The sequence below is a fragment of the Cuculus canorus genome, chromosome W, assembly GCF_017976375.1.
Source record: "Cuculus canorus isolate bCucCan1 chromosome W, bCucCan1.pri, whole genome shotgun sequence".
Lineage (NCBI taxonomy): Eukaryota > Metazoa > Chordata > Aves > Cuculiformes > Cuculidae > Cuculus > Cuculus canorus.
In genome coordinates, this window is record NC_071440.1 from 10,962,051 (window position 1) to 10,979,287 (window position 17,237).

Genomic DNA, 17,237 nt, shown 5'->3' on the forward strand with positions numbered 1-17,237 from the left:
GTTACAAGCTCATATTTACACCTTACTAAAAATGTCAACACCCCTCCCACAAGTCCCTTGTAAGAATTCCCACTGTATGTTTTTCTCATTCCAACCTCCTTGTGATCACTCGTATTGTTTTCATGCCTTCTTATTTCTGCCAGCGATGATTATTCTTCTCAGGCCCATGGCTTGCTGGATATTAAATGTTCTGTACTCTTGCTCCAGAGGCTTAACAACACTTGTGGCCATTTCTTGCTCACCATCTCTTCCAACAGGCCCCATTCAGGTATTGGAAGGTTGCTATAAGGTCTCCTTGGACCTTATATTATTCATGAATAAATAGTTTGTTACTTCATGATATTTTACATAATTAAAGTAGCAGCATACAACATAATTAAAATTCTTGTTTCTAGACAACTTATTGTTCCATTCCACATTTCCCTATTGCAGTTTGCTGTTAGATTAATAATAAGGTGGAAGTTAAGGAAATTTTGGTTAACATTTCACAAGGTAAGGCTGCATTATTTTTCTACTTTTACTGAGAAAGTAGACCTCTGTCTCTCTCTTGTACTGCTGGAGATATAAATGCTTTTTAAATGTACAGTTCCTGACATTTTACTGGCACTTCCTTATATTAATTCAAAACAAATGATTAAAACCAAGATTCTCTAAGCTTGCTAATAAGATGTCTTTAATCTCCTTTCTTGGATATTCTGTCACAGCCTGGTATTTCTTGAAAGATGACTGTCACAGGGTAGGAGGACTATGTCCACTGGGATACTTTTGCTTTGGTGCTGAACTACTTAGGGTATCCCTTCTGTAAATAAACGCTGCCCTTCCATTGACTTTCTTGAATAATGGTAATCTGTGTTCTTAGGGGGTGGGAGGCAGTGCCCCCTCCCACACCTCCCCCCTCTCTCCTCTCCCATTGCCAACCAGGAGCCACATAAAACCCCTCAGTCCCCAGACAATGTTTAAGGCATACAAAATACAAGTAAAGAAGTCCATCTTTACACTCATTGTATTTCTTGTTCTGTTGATTCTATGCCAAAAGAAACAGAAGTCTGTCTTGCCTTTACTTAAGTATGCTGAATCATCAGCTAAGACTGCTGCTGCAAAAACAAATGAAGACCAAGAGCACAGAAAACCAGCCTGTTAAATAACAGGTGAAAATCAAGAAATAAACTTCAAGTGATAATTTTATTCTGATCTAAAACTTTTAAATTACTGAATTTTTTCTGTTTATTTTAATAGGCCTTGGATCAGGTGACAACAAATCTCATCATGTGCCAGTTTTGGTCCAGGATACTATAGCTTCATGTATAGGCTTGAAAATTACCTTGTACCAGTGAAGCTTAATACACATTCCATACAACAGAAAAGCATACTGATTAGAAGAAAACTAGAGACATCATATCTGTTAAATTATAACTCTAAGACTTTAAGACTATTTATTTGGCAAATATTTAGTTTTAGTTCCATTCAGTACATTTTTTTAATAGATTATATCTGCAGAACATGTTGACCCAGGAAAAGTTACAGATGCCCACTGTCTCTGAAAAGCAGCAATGTAATGCATAAGACACAGAAGGCAGGATAGAAAATCCTTCAAAATTGGTCAGGCATCTAATGAACGGTGACTGAAAGGATCTGAGGCCTTTTGTATTGAAATTAAATGTAGAAGATGCTTGTTTCCAAAAGTCTCCCTTTGGACATAGGAGGAGGTTTTATCTAATGGTCAGGCCACTGAATAGTTGGCCTGACAATACCTAGCACTGTCCATTCAAATGCACCCTTATTCTGAGCATTTTTTTAGCAAGGTTGTTAGAAATTTATCAGGACATCAGGTTTATCTTCCCTTAAAAATGCATTCTTAAGTCGAGAGTCACAGGTGTACTTCTTTGGCAAAATGAATAAATTAGCTCATTTTATCTAGCTTCAGATTCAGTAGCTGATGACAGCCATGTTAGGAGATGGCAGTTATTCATGCAGTGATCTTTAGAACAAATTAATTTTTTTTGTGATAAATTAAAAACAAATCCTAAACAAAAAAACCTGTAAAATGATCATTTAAAATTAACAACATAAAAATACTGAAATGTAGATAGTTCTCCTCAGTGAATTTTGCTTCCACAAGTATATTGTGGAATTAGAGTTACTTTATTTCTGAGATACTTGAAATGGGGAAAAATACAACAGAGAGTACTAGGTTTCTTACAAGATGCATTCTACAATTAGTTCTGGATAAAAGTACTGATATTTTGTGGGAAGATGTGCTATGTTCTTCATACACAGTCTTAGAATTGCTGCTTCAGTGCAAAACTAAATTAATTCCTAACTCTGGAATCTGACTAATGTTCCTATCCCAGTATTGCTAATATTAGTACACTAGTTGTAGCAGACCACCTGCAAGACTAGAAAAGGTTTTTAAAGAGATGTTTTTGTTTTGGAAATACTTTATTAGTATACTAATTTTTTCAATGTGGTCATTTGTTGTTTGTATCTGTGAAGGTGCAAAGGGAACCTAAGCAATCCATTCAATATTTATTTGCTACTTTCCCTTTCAGGTGTAATAAAGTTGGCACAGATAATGTCCAGCTACACTCTCAGCAGTAAGAGTGAGACAAAACAGGCCAGTAGAAGTAGGGGGCAGTGTGGAGTATCAGCAGATGGAAATTGGGTTCTAAACAAGTCATATTTAAATTAGCTTAGATGGTGGAATCGTAGAATCACTAGGTTGGAAGGGACCCATCGAGTCCAACCATTCCTAACACTCCCTAAACCATGCCCCTCAGCACCTCATCCACCCGGCCTTTAAACACCTCCAGGAAAGGTGACTCAAACACCTCCCTGGGCAGCCTGTTCCAGTGCCCAATGACCCTTTCCATGAAAAATTTTTTCCTGATGTCCAGCCTGAACCTCCCCTGGCGGAGCTTCAGGCCATTCCCCCTTGTCCTGTCCCCTGTCACTTGGGAGAAGAGGCCAGCTCCCTCCTCTCCACAACCTCCTTTCAGGTAGTTGTAGAGAGTAATAAGGTCTCCCCTCAGCCTTGTCTTCTCCAGGCTAAACAACCCCAGCTCTCTCAGCCGCTCCTCATAAGATTTGTTCTCCAGCCCCCTCACCAGCTTTGTTGCTCTTCTCTGGACACGCTCCAGAGCCTCAACATCCTTCTTGTGGTGAGGGGCCCAGAACTGAACACAGAACTGAACACAGAATGTTTTGTAAAGATAGCTGCAGGCAAATAACCTGTTCTGTCCTTAGATTCCTGGGAACAACAGTATGGGTTTAAAACTATGTATGTTTTTCTTTCCATCTTTATCAATTGTATGGCGCAGCTACTTAGATTGTTCTGTGTCACCCAGTCTATTTACTAGTAAACATCTGTTACGTAATAACATACTTTTTTTTTTTATTCTTTACTTTTAAAATAATAGATCAATACATAGTATAAAACAATAAAAATGCTTCTTTACTGCACTGGTCTCATTTTCCCATTTTGTCTGTTTGTGCAAAGGAAAGGATCAAGACTCCTACCTAAACTGTTCTTTCTGTATTAATCTTCCTCCACTTATGTTATATTCAGAGCTTTACTAAGTTGTGTTCCTTCTGCATCTGCTTGGAGAACATTTTTGATTGTCAACCCCAGTCACAGGAGTTTTTGGGAACTGCTGGTGCTGGATGGAATTTTTCTAAATGATGTAACTTAAGGAGGTTATTCTCATTTTGGTTTACGCTGCTGTAGGGAGTGGGGTCTGAATATATTGTATAATAGATTAAGTGATAAATGAAGAATATTATTTAAATGAAGAAATACCTTTAGTAGACACTGACTTTGAAATAACTTATTCAGTAACTTTAATTCAGTTACTTACTGATGGGTCTACTGAGTACCTCAAATGAATATGGTAACCCCAAGTGGTGGCCTTCTATTTCTGGACCTCTGATTTGGTTCAAAGGCTCATAAAAATTCAGATAAGTAAATATCTCACCATTTTTAAAAAATATGAGGAAGCTCAAGTATGATTGTTCCATCAAGACTCCAAACTAAATTAAAGTAGGAGATTGCCTCATGAAATATATTTTAAATAATGCTTTTCTCATGAGTTTTTCTTCTCTATGGTACTCGGGAAGAAATCTGGATATCTAGGAACATCCTTTTGTTTTTTCCTTGGAGTCCTTGGATTTCACTTCTTGACACTATCTCCTGCACAGAAGGTTATTGGGAAGAAAGAATGGCAGTTTTAGGAGTATTTCACCCTCTTTGGGTCCCTCGAGACAGGGAGAACTACATGAAAAGAAATTCCACATGTTCCATTTTTATAGTTAGAGGGGGATGTGTGTATGCGCATATACATGTATGAATGATAGAATAGTCTAACTTCCCCATTTGAACAAACTAAGAATGTTTCATTCATGTAGACAGCTATATCCACAAGATCTTGTGGGTCAATTTCTAATGATCTACTAGAAAATCTGGTCTTAACTCTGGATGTGGGAAGTATTCTGGAAAATAAGATAACAAGACTTTCACATAGTTTTGTGAAAAACATTATTCTTTGCCTTCTGTGCTTTGCATGCAGAATGTGTTTGATGCCTCGTGGCTTTATAGAAAACTTAAACTTATGAACTTCTCTGCTGTGTGGTGCTGTATTCAGGATATAGAGTCCTCAGGAATTCCTACAGGCCCTCCAAGATCGAGGACAGGCTTTTGGTTAATTTATAAACCATTTTATTATATGTCTTCTGATGATGGAAGGTGTTTTTCATCCCCTAGTTAGGGAAAGGCTTGAGGTGTCTGCAACCACGATATGATTCTCAATCATTTGTACTTAATACCTTCTTACTCTCTGACGACTATAATGTTGCTTTTAGTTGCATAAGTGATAGTTTGGGAACTAGAAGCTATAGAAAAATGTTTGGTCAAAATTTTGGTAAAACAGCAGCCACAGAGGTTATTTTTGCTAGCCTGTGTCATAGTTCCATCAGTTCTTTTATAAGGGTAAAGTGACTTCAGTATTTAACTGTTTAAAATTTGGATTTTTAAATTAAACAATTGCCACAAGGCTTTTGCGAGTACAGGTGATTCTCCTTCTACAAGGAATGCCTCAAGGAGTACAGCTGATGCTACTTTCTTATTGTTTATCGCTTCCTTTTTATTCCTTGCAGCAGAACAGTGATACTGTTTTCATATTTGTTCTCCTATCAGGATTATAAAGAAACTAGCCAATTTCCTTGTACTTTGCATTCACCAACATTCTCAGATAGCTAGGAATTTGTTTTGATATACAAAATTAATTTCTCTACTTTTCTTTTAAGTAGCTTCAGGGAGTCTCTGATCTAAGTTGTCATTGTGTGCAATTTGTCTACTCTGAATTTGTTTCTCTTTTACTAATCTGATGTTATATGAATTTAACACAAATTGTTATGTAAATACACAATCACCCATTAATATCTATGATGTCTTTGACCTTGACTGGAGTTTGGCCTTCTGCATAGGCTGCAGGACTCAACTTTATGGGAACAGCTGGTTCTCTTTTTATTACTAAGCATCATTCATTCCCCATTCAAATGGGGAGTAATTGTCGCAGATGGAGAGACAGAGTGATACACTTCACTCTTAAGAGAAAAGCAATATTGATACAAAGCAGAGATTTAACAAAGTTTGATAATAAATGCAGCAGTGATTTACAAGGTTTGATGGCAAGGTACACTTGATTATTTACTGCACAGAGGATAGGGTCAGACAAAAAGCTGTCAGGGAGACTCTCCCATTCGGTCATGAGGTTCAGAGAGGACCCCCTTGCATTCTAAACTCCTCCTCAGAGAGACTCTAGGTGCAGCTGGATCTAGACTTAGTCCCAGACTTGGGCAACAGTTTATGTCTGAAGGATTATATATGTAGGATCAATCCTTTATACCTCTTAGCTAAGATCACAAAGTTTCAGTGTACTTATTCCCAATTCACTTACTGTGGATCTGTTGTGGCAAGGATTCTCTCAACCTCGAGGAGTAACCTTGAGAGGCGTCCCTTTCAAGGGGAAATCCTGATGTGGAGCCCACTGTCGTTTCAGGAGAGCTCAAAGGGCTCTTGGGCTGCTCACTATTTATGGAGTAAGATGATTGACTCATAGTCATATTTACATGCCAACTGTAGGTGGCAGTTTCTTCCAGATTTGTCTTGAGTCAGACCCTGATCAGCACTGTGGCCAGGTGGGTGCATTACCATAGATTAGTGTGGCGTATTAACAAGCAAGGACTCAGCTTTCGTTTCAAGCTAAGACCAAGTTCATTGGTACAAGCTCATATTTATACCTTACAAAAAATGTCAACACCGGTCCCACAAGCCCTTCATAAAAACTTCCACAGCATGTTCTTCTCCTTCCAAGCTCCTTGTGACCACTGTTATTGTTTTCATGTCTTCTTGTTTTTGCTACCGATGCTGATTATTCTCAGGCTGGAGGCTCGTTTGATATCAAATGCTCTGCACTCCTGCTCCAGAGGTCCAACAACACTTGTGGCTATTTCTTGCTCACCTGACAGATTAGCCCTTGGCTACTGTGTTGTTATCTGTCTCTACTGTGAGGTGGATCATCACGATCACCACTGATGGTTATTGCTTGATCAGGATTTACAGGAAAAGGGAGGAGAAGGGGAAGCACACTGTCACAGTAGTATCTTAAAATCAATGCACGGTTGTTATAACAAAATTGACTGAAAGCAGCTGAGAGTGTGTGTGTGTATGTGTATATATATAAATATTTAAAAATATACTTCCCCTTTAAATTGTGTTGTTCAGCTGTTCTTTCTCTCCTTCATTTTCCCTCCTTGTTTTCCGAATAGTAAAGGTACACAACCAAGCAAGCAGGAACATGCAAATACCACTGCATTTTCCAAATTAAAAAATAACAATTGCATTTAGTAGATTGCATAACTGCAAGCATATAAAATGTACTGTACTAATTTCTATCTATTTCCAGTACATTGTCTTTTTATCCACAACCCTTTTTGTTCTAGAATATTTGATATTCCTGTACTTGATGGACTCAATTTAGAGACACAGGTTTGTATGGAAATGTACCTCATAAATATGAGGGGTTACTATTTTTTACAATAGGAATATTTGTAGTGGATCTGTGGTCCTCTGGGGCTTCTGGGGCTTTCTACCTTCTGTGTTTTCACCTACTAAATCTCATTATGTGACAGCTGAAGACATTATCACTTTCAAATATTATTTTTCTTAGAAGCAATTGACTTAGCTGACATCAAGGGAAGTTGATAAGGATTTTCTGTGCATGCAAACATAACCCATTCCACAGCACTACTGAGAAACTTCTTTCTTTGTAGCGTAATAGGATTTCTTCTGCTGACAAATGGATACGTTCTTAAGTATATTTTTCATAATGACATCCTAAAGTTTTTTTAAAAGCTATTAAATATAATTTTCTTTTATGAAAATTGTAAGATCTAATTTTGATATCTAAGTATAACAACATTCTTCTATTCTCATATTTTGAGTCAAATCAATACTTAAGGTATCATTTTTCTTAAACTGCCTTTCTGCATATAACTTTCATGTTGAAATCTGTGAAGGTAAAAAGGGAGAACAAAAGACCATTGCTTTTCCAGCATATTCTGCAACTCTGAAAGAACTTTTAAAATACTGCTGATTTAACATGTATTTGATATGTATCTGAGAACTGAAATGGTCAGCTGTGTCATTCATTTATTCTTTTCTTCAGCAAACCACACAACATTTGAGGGATTTTATATTTATTATCTATCTCATATTCAGTTAAACTGATTACTATTCATCTATTTCTGGGTGCTCTAAATAACTGCAACTCTTTATAGTTGTTTTACCATTTGTGTGATCTGACTGACATCATTTACAGGCTAATCACCAGAATCAAATGCACTTGAGCCTCATTGTATTTTGAAAGTTTGGTCCTTTATATCAAATAGTACATTTGCTAAGTGCAAACCAACTGTCTTTTGCCAATAAATAGATAGATAGATTTGCCTTCCTACCATTATGTGTGTCATCTTTATATCTAGCAAACAAAGTCTTCAGAAAGACCACAGGCAAAAGAAAGTGTATGTGCTTGTACTGCATACATTTAATTCCCTGAATGTGTTTCTTTAGCTTAAGTCAACACTATGCTTCTTTGGCTTTAACAGTAATGCAGTGGAGGTAAGAACTATACCTAAGAAAAAGAGAAGGAACATGAAGGAGCAAAAAACAGGTCCAAAAGTAAAAGAATTTGGGTTGGGTTTTTTTGTTTGTTTATCTTACTGTGGTTAACCTCTTTCTTTCTTTAAGTGTCAGTCCAACTACAATCTAATTTATTGTTATCACTTTCTTAAACAAAGAACTGGAATAATTTTTTGGAAGACAAACTGAATGTGTTGGGAGGAAGATGTAGAATGTGATTTTGAATCACTAAAGGAGATATACGAAGAGTTCAGGCTTGCATTTCTAAACTTTTGAAGGATGGAAAGGGGCAAAAAAGCAATGGACTTGTATATGGTGTGTAGCATGCTGGAAATACTTTTCTTACTCTCACACCTTAAATTACTTCTAAGCTTTTTAATAATCTAATTTTTAAATCCTGCAAAGGTTTTTTATCTCCAATTACATATTTACTGAACAGCCTTGTCTATATTTAGATGTCACAGTTTAGCTCCGTCCCGGCTAAATTTTGGCAGCTAAAATCATGCAGTTGGACTCCCAAATCCCTTCTCCCCCACTCCCAGGGAAAGGGGAGAGGGAAATGAGAGGAAAAAGATTTGCGGGTTGGAAACTAAAACTACAGCTTTAATGAAATAATAATAATTAGAAAGTAATAAAATATATACAGATATATGAGACTGTGCCCCCAGCCCACTCCTTGATGACTATATGTCACTACAAATACTGCAGAGTAGACACGAGGGATTGGGTCCATGGCCAGGAGGGAGCTAGGCTCAGGAACTGGATTCAGGAACACACAGATCGGGGATCAGGAGCAATTAGACAGACAAGATCCTCACTGGATGTTGGCTATCGCAGAAGAGGGAGAGAGACCATCGTGATCTCTCAGTTTTATACTGAGTATGACATATATGGGATGGAATCCTCTGTTGGCCAGTTTAGGGTCACCTGTCCAACCCTCCTTGCAGGTGTGGGCCCTATTCCGCCAGCTTGAGGATGGCCTTGGCTACTATAGGCATAAGTATAAGCACTGGCCTTTCTGCATACCAGTGTCCTGCGTTATTGCCTTGGAAGAAAACACTGTCTCAAAAACATACAGTTAGCTTTCAGAGAATGAAGTTACTTACAGCAAATGAGTTAAGAGTCAGAAACTGATCCTACTTTAATTCAAACCACAGCATCAGACTAGAAGTGAAGTCGTGTGAAGATCTTCTCCCGTTACTGAGATTGTATGTTCTTTGTCCTTATGGATTATTTTCCTTTTTTGAAAAGTTACCTTGCATATCCGTACTTTCTCCTAGTGACAAATATTGTTCAATTTATATAGTAAATAGTAAAATTTATATAGTTAGTAAATCTTCAGGAACAAGATTTACTAAACAGCGTGAAGTCTTTTATTGCTTTTGTTCCTGGGTGGTAAACTAAAGGCTTTTATTCTGCAAGGATCTACATACATGTGCATTTAATTTTCAGCTACTAATAGACCTCACCTGGATGCCTAGACTACTCTGGTCTTTGTAGGCCTCCGCTTTTCATTTTTGGTTTTTTGAAGGTGTGAGTACAGTTCATTTAGACATGGTCAACCTAGCTTTAAAACAGCTAGTTCAACCTTTCTTAAATTCTTCTTAATTCCATGAACTTTGAATAAGCAATTGACTTTGAAGGGATGGGGTTTAAATTGGCACAAAATGGTTTTTTTTTTAATAAAAAATTACAATTAAACAAAAATATGAAAAAATCTTAGTAAATAATGTGTGGAAATTCAGTTTCATATACAATTTTAAAAATAGTGCACAAAGCCATTCTTTTTGGCTTAACCAAAATCGCATTCACTTAGTAGTGACTTAGTAATGTCATTTGCTGAAATGGCATATTTATTTTGGTTTTAGTGCTCATTAGCAGGTCTGAAAGGGATGGTATTTTAAAACGGAATTATAACAATGTTTGTTAATGGCATACTAAAGTTAACTTTTTATTTTATCATTTCAGTTATTCATGGTGGACAATGGAGCAGATGACTGGAGAATAGCCATGACTTATGAGCGTATTTTCTTTATCTGCTTGGAACTACTTGTATGTGCTATACATCCCATACCTGGGAACTATACATTCACATGGACAGCCCGGCTTGCCTTTTCTTACACGCCATCCACGACAACAGCTGATGTGGATATTATTTTATCTATACCAATGTTCTTAAGGCTATATCTTATTGCCAGAGTTATGCTTTTGCATAGCAAACTTTTCACTGATGCATCATCTAGAAGCATTGGAGCGTTAAATAAGATAAACTTCAATACCCGTTTTGTTATGAAGACTTTAATGACAATATGTCCAGGAACTGTACTGTTGGTTTTTAGTATCTCATTATGGATAATTGCTGCGTGGACTGTCCGAGCTTGTGAAAGGTAAGGTTGTTCTGTTTGGTTTTTTGGTTCTGTCTCTGTCTTGTTTTGCTGCTTTGGTTTTGTATTTGAAGGACCTAAGTATCTAATGGAATGGAGCTTCCTGGTCTTTGATATGTTGAGTGCTGGTTGGATTTCACTCTGTCACAGACTGTCAGGAATGCTTTGCCTTTAAATCTGAAGGACTTATCTAGAGAAGTTTGTGCCACAGAATTTTATGTAGCATTGCAATTAATTTTCAATGTTTTCATTTAACTTTGCTAAAACACAGTGGGATACCATAAAATGTCTTTTAACAGCAGTTACAGTTGTTGATATTCTGTGTTAATAACAGATTTCATTTATTGTGTTTCCAAATTAAATTTATTGAGAGTAATGTAGATAAAATAGCTATGGAAAATTCCAATGGAAAATGTATTTTTTTCGATTGGACTTTTATTGTCCTGTTTCATTAAAAAAAAGTGAAAAAGTGTTGTTGGGGAGTTGGCAATATCAAGAAAGGGTGATGTACTGGTTTTGACTGGGACAGAGTTAATTTTCTTCATAGTAGTACATACGGTGCTATGTTTTGGATTTGTGACCAAAATAGTGTTGATAGCACACCGATGTTTTAGCTGCTGTTGAACAGTGCTTATACAGCATCAAGACCTTCTCTGTTTCTCACTGTGCCCAGTCCCCAGCAAGGAAATACACAAGAAGTTGGGAGGGGACACAGCTGTGACAGCTGACCCCAACTGACCAAAGGGATATCCCATACCATATACCATCATGCTCAACAATAAAAGCTGGGAGAAAGAAGGGGGAAGGGGGGAAGTTTGGAGATATAGCATTTGTCCTTCCCAAGTAGCCATTACATATGATGAAGCTCTGCTTTCCTGGAAAAGTAATATGAGAAGCATTGTATGAATTTTTTATGTTGGTTTGCTTATGCATACAGCTTTTGCTTTCCCTATTAAACTATCTTTATCTTAACCTATGCATTTTCTCACTTTTACACTTCCGATACTCTTCCCCCTTCCACTTAGCGGGGGGACTGAGTGAGTGACTGTGTGGGGCTTAGCTACCTACTGGGGTTAACTCACAACAGAGGCAAAGAGGAACAGGGAGAGGATGGGAGAGAGAGATATAAAACCAGAGATAAATAGAGGGTGAGAGAGAGATGGGAAGAGATAAAAAAAGAAAGAGAGAAAGAAAGTAAGCAACAGAGAGACAAAGAAGGAGAAAGGAAAAAATTAGAAAGAGGCAGAGAAAGAAAGAGAAGGGAGAAGAAAGAAAAAAAGGAGAGAAGAAGAGGAACGGGGGAAAGAGGGGGAAGAGAGATGTAGAGAGAGTGAAAGGGAGAGAAAAAGAGGAATGAAAAAGAGAGCTATGAAAAGAAAGATAAATAGAAGGACAGAGAAAGTTAAAGAGAGAGAAAGAAAGAGAAGGGAGAGGAAGAGAGAAAGAGAAAGGGAAGGAGAGAGAAAGGGACAGAGAAATAGTGAGAAAGAGAGAGGGGAGAGAGTAGACACAAACCAAGAGAGACAGCAAAAGCGAGAGCATGACAGCGAGAGAAAGCATGAAAAAGCACATGAGAAAAAGCACACGAGAAAAAGCAAGTTGAATAAGAGGAAAAGCGTGAGAGTGATAAATATTGAGCAAGCATGAGAGAGAAAGTGAGAGGCAAAAAGCAAGAGACTGAGAGACTGATCAAGAGACTGAGCAAGAGAGGAGAAAAAGAGAACACGATGGAGCAAAAGCAAGAAACCGTGTGTGTGAGTCAGCACAGGCAGGACACAGGTGTCCATTTGGGCTTGTGGGATGTAGAACAGGTTAATTTACAGAGGCACATAATAAACATAGAAAAAGGAATACAAATATCTCTACAATAATGCTTTGGATCACATGCCCCACCCATCCTGTCAGGGAATTAAACCACTCAGCCAGGAACCACCGACTGTGCCAAATGTGCGAGTCAACACAGGCAGGATGCAGGAACAACCACAAAACCATGGATGAAATGCAAAGAATAAATTTATTTTCGTTACCTTGCCAACTGGGGGATCCCTGAAGCAGCACCTGGGCAAAGGCGCACAAGCGGGAGTGCAGGCACCGCTGATCTCTGTCCATGCTGGAGGATCATCAAACCTGCTGTTTTTGCCTGTTTATCAGGGATTCGCGTAGGCATACCACTGCTGCTCTTTGATGCTTCCTATAGCAGGGCAGGAATCTCAAGCACGTTCAATAGGGTGTCTCTAAGTCTATCACAGGTCTATGTTATCTAAACACAGAGGTTCTAGTTGTCAAATGCACAAGGATAAACAACAATTAGAACGATATATGTGGTTTTCAACATCCCAACTGCAAGTCACTTGAATGTGTTTACAATCCTCCTTGCCACTCTTCCATTAGTATCCCACACTCTGTGAGAGCAAGAGCAAGGGCAAAAGCTAGAGGAAGAGAGAGCAAGGCAATGAAATAGAGGGAAAAAGCAAGAGAGGGAGAAAGGGAAAGTGAAAATGTGTGTGAGACTGAGAGTGAATGAAAAAGTGAGATAGAAAAAGTGAGAGAGAAAAAGGCTAGTGATAAATGTGTTGTTTTTCCTCTTCCTTCCCCTGTTTTCCCACTTTGGAAACTGTTTAGGGGAGTTATTTGTGACAGCTAGCTGATATGAATCAGCAGTTAAAACGCAAGCTGACTGTTATGGTCAGGTTACTTTTGGAAGTTACTAATTGCATTACTTCTCAAATTGTTATGGAGAAAAAATAGCTTATCTTATTAAAAGAAAGCATTACTGCTTTTATTGTTGATATTGCCAGAATTGTGGAATGCAGTTTGTTACATTAGATGCTTAGTGTCAGTGTTGTTCAATTATGTTATTGCAAGACTCATCATGTTCTGAAAATGTTAACAGTGACATATTATAATTTCTAAATATTTGCCATACCTGGGACAGAAGGAACATTCTAGGGGTGAGTTGACCTTGGCTGGCTGCCAGGTGCCCACCCAGCTATGCTCTCACTCCCCCTCCTAATCAGGACAGGAGGAGAAAATACAACAAAAAAGCTTGTGAATCAACATAAGGACAGGGAGATCACTCAGCAATTACTGTCATGGGCAAAACAGAATTGACTTGGGGAAGTTTAATTTAATGTATTGCAAATTAAAAATATAGTAGAACAGTGAGAAACAGACATAACTAAAACCACCTTCCTCCCACCCCTTTCTTCCCAGGCTCAACTTCACTCCTGACTCTTCTACCTCTTCCCCCACTGATGCAGGGGGCTTGGGGAACGGATGATGCAATCAGTTCGTTATGCTTTGTCTCTGCCACTCCTTCCTCCTCATGCTGTTCCTTTGTTCCAGTGTGGAGTGTCTCCCACAGGATACAGTCCTTCAAGAACTGCTCTAGGATGGATCCATTCCACAGGGTGCAGTCCTTCAGGAACGGATTGTTCCATGTTATAGAAGAGTTCCAAAAGACCCTCTCACCGAGCTGCAAAGATCAGACTGGAACCCTTTGCTTTCTGAACTTCCTCTCAGAAGTGTAGGTGCGCCTGGATCCAGTCTTAGCCTCCAGCTGTAATTAAGAGTTTGGACCCTAGGTTCTGTCACAGAGTTGGTTTACTTCAGCTCAAGCTGGGACCCTCCTGTGAGGGATCCCAAAAGAAGAAATCCCTGGGCAATTATACCCTTATGGTCTAAGATCCACTTCCCCACACGTGCTCTTCACATGCCGTCCAATGGTATTTCAGGGGCTGGGGTCTCTTTGCATTCCATTGGGCTCCTCCCCTGCCCCTGGGCAGGGCACCTTCTTTCTTATCTTAAAAGTTTGTAGTTGGTTGTAGCTTCCTTATCTTCTGGCTTCAATTTTACCCTGTGTAAACTCCTTGTGTAGTTCAGTAAAAGTTTAACTTCACCTCATCTTCCCATCTGATCTGTATCAAGATTTCATCTGTCATCTGCTGCCTGTTTTTGAAGGTCCCTTTCCCTTCAGTTATAGATTTGGTCTCTTTTATCTTGTGGTGCAGGATGTCCAGTATTTCTTTATTTCAACTCCTGCTTAGTCATTCATGCTAACAAACAAAGTTCACTTATGCTAAGAACAAAATTCGCTTACAGGAAGCTGTCCACTCATGCTAAGCTATAAGTAAGTTACAATTTGACTTAACTCTAAGCAATTACACAATTAATTCTATCATTCTATAAGTAAACGTATTTTAATCCCAAACATCCAGTGTGGGTCACCTCAGTGTGAATGTGGGCCGCAGTGTGAATACATGCTCTGGTGTGGGGTCCTCCATGGGCTGCAGGGGGACAGGCTGCTTCACCATGGTCTTCTCCATGGTCTACAGGGGAATCTCTGCTCTGGCACCTGGAGCACCTCGCCCCCCTCCTTCTTTACTGACCTTGTTGTCTGCAGGGTTGTTTCTCTCACATTTTCTTTCCTCTCTCTCATAGCTGCTGTGCAGCATTTTTTACCATTTCTTAAATATGTTATCAAAGAGGCACCAACAGCATCACTGATGGGCTCAGCTTTGGCCAGTGGTGGGTCCGTCATGGAGCCGATGTCACGGATAGGAATTTGCAAAACTTTGGTTTATCAGCAATTTAGAATTTATTGAAGTAAGATTGCAAAATTCCTATTAACACTTAATTATCATTTGGTCAACAAAGTGATTAAAATATTCAATATATGTGCTATAATAAAATTAATCAGTGACTTAATCAGATTAAAAAATAATGAGATTCACTCCTATTTACTACATGGTATGATAAGTATATATGCAAGCACAGAGATATAGAGATATGTATGCATACAAAGATATGTCAATATTTAAGCATAAGAGAAGTACAGGTCATGACAGAAAGAAAGAGAGAGAGAAAGAGAGACTGAAAATTTTCTTCTCAAGATCAGTGAGAATACTCACATATAATGCACCAGCATTCCCGACAGGTGAAGAGTGAAGAGCGAGTTAACATCAAGTTTCTTGTGAAACTGAAAAATCCATGACAGAAACTTTTCAGTTATTGACCGAGGCTTACAGTGAAGAGTGCACGTCTCGTGCACGCATTCTTGACTCGCACAAACGATTTTCAGAAAGCAGAGAAAGCGTGAAAGATGATGATCGCCCAGGCCACTCACACACAGATGGTAAATCAACAGTATTACACTGAAGTCTTGATGAAATTGCATGAACATGTGAGAAGGAAACAACAAGAATTGTGGAGAAACGGGTGGATTTTGCACCAAGACACCGCGCCAGCCCACAACACTTTGTTATTACCTAATAACAACATCCCTGTGCTTGAGCACCCACCCTATTCACCAGACCTGGCTCCCTGTGATTTCCACCTCTTCCCAAAGATCAAATCCATGCTCAAAGGAACCCATTTTTTTGTCAGTAGAAGATGTGAAAGTAAAACTGACAGAGATCCTCAACAGCCTTTCGGAAAATGATCTACAGAATTGCTTTGAACATGGGCAGCATTGTATGCAACTGTGTGTCAACTCAGAAGAGAACTATTTTGAAGGTGGTCGTAGCTGATTTTCTTAATTTATTAAATAAGAAGTTAGAAGTACAGTCTTCTTTATATATCAAAATTTAAGCATAAGAGGAGTACGGTCATGAAAGAGAGAGAGGCTAGCCTGAAAACTTTCCTCTCGGGACTGGTGAGAATACTCACATATAATGCACCAGCATTCCCAACAGGCGATTGTTGGATCTCAAGGGGAGATAACCTTGCCTAAGGCCTTTTTATTTGCCGTGTTAGCAAATGAGATTGCGCATTACACCCGAGAGGCATCCCTACTCAGGGGGCGATTACTGGTCTCAGCCTGCTGCAGTCCAGAAGAGCTCAAAGGGCCTTCTACGCAATCGCATACTTATAGGGTTTTGAGATAATTGACTTTCATCAGATGCATGAATATTCATTTTGATGTCTTAATATTCACTTTGGCTGCACTTGGAAGATGTCGTACTAGTGGAACTTTCCAGTAGTTGCATCAGACCACCTGACCTGGGCACAATCCAGGTATCAGGTGTCCCAAGGGGGAGGGATGCCTGATGGTCGATCTCTTTGTCAGGCAATGATGAGGCCTCTTCCCAGGCACACAGGACCCCAAGAACACTGGGGGAGTGCCCAAGTCCATGCCTTCCCCAAACCTCTCCTCTCTATCCCATGCTGCTGGTCTCCTTGCCGTGTCCCCCCCCCCCTTCTTAAATATGTTATCACAGAGGCATTACCACCCTCTCTGAAAGCCCTGACTTCTAGCAGCATCCAGCAACCTCCAGCAGAAGCCATCCCTGTAGCACCCCCGCTACCAAAACCCTTGTCATGCAAGCCCAACACAAAAGTGGTAATTGTCACCCAACACTAAGGGAACAGACAGGTTATTTAAGGGATCCTTGGCAGAACAAAGATAGCACTGAGTTGTAGTTACAACTAAAGCTTTATTTTTTAACATTTAGAGTATATTTGCTCTAATAGTTATGTTACCTGAAATAAAAAAAAAAAAGAAACTCTTGAAACAAAGTATTTTGTTTAGAGAGGAGACATTGCTTTTATTCTGCATAGGGTGCTTGGTGGATGATCTTCCACAAAACCAGCACCCCTACTGAAGACACCAAAGGCCCATTTACACAAAACTGATGCTCAAAATCCCACCCAGTTGTTAC

The 17,237-nt window shown here is 39.0% G+C and overlaps 1 protein-coding gene across 1 annotated transcript in view; it reads left to right on the forward strand.

Annotated features, from left to right (window-relative positions):
• LOC128850216 (small conductance calcium-activated potassium channel protein 2-like) overlaps positions 1 to 17,237 on the forward strand; it is a 108,052-nt gene that overhangs the window by 12,063 nt on the left and 78,752 nt on the right. The window contains exon 3 of the mRNA XM_054053211.1: positions 10,163 to 10,581. Within this exon, the coding sequence (XP_053909186.1) occupies positions 10,163 to 10,581 (419 nt within the window). The remainder of the gene's footprint in view (positions 1 to 10,162; positions 10,582 to 17,237) is intronic.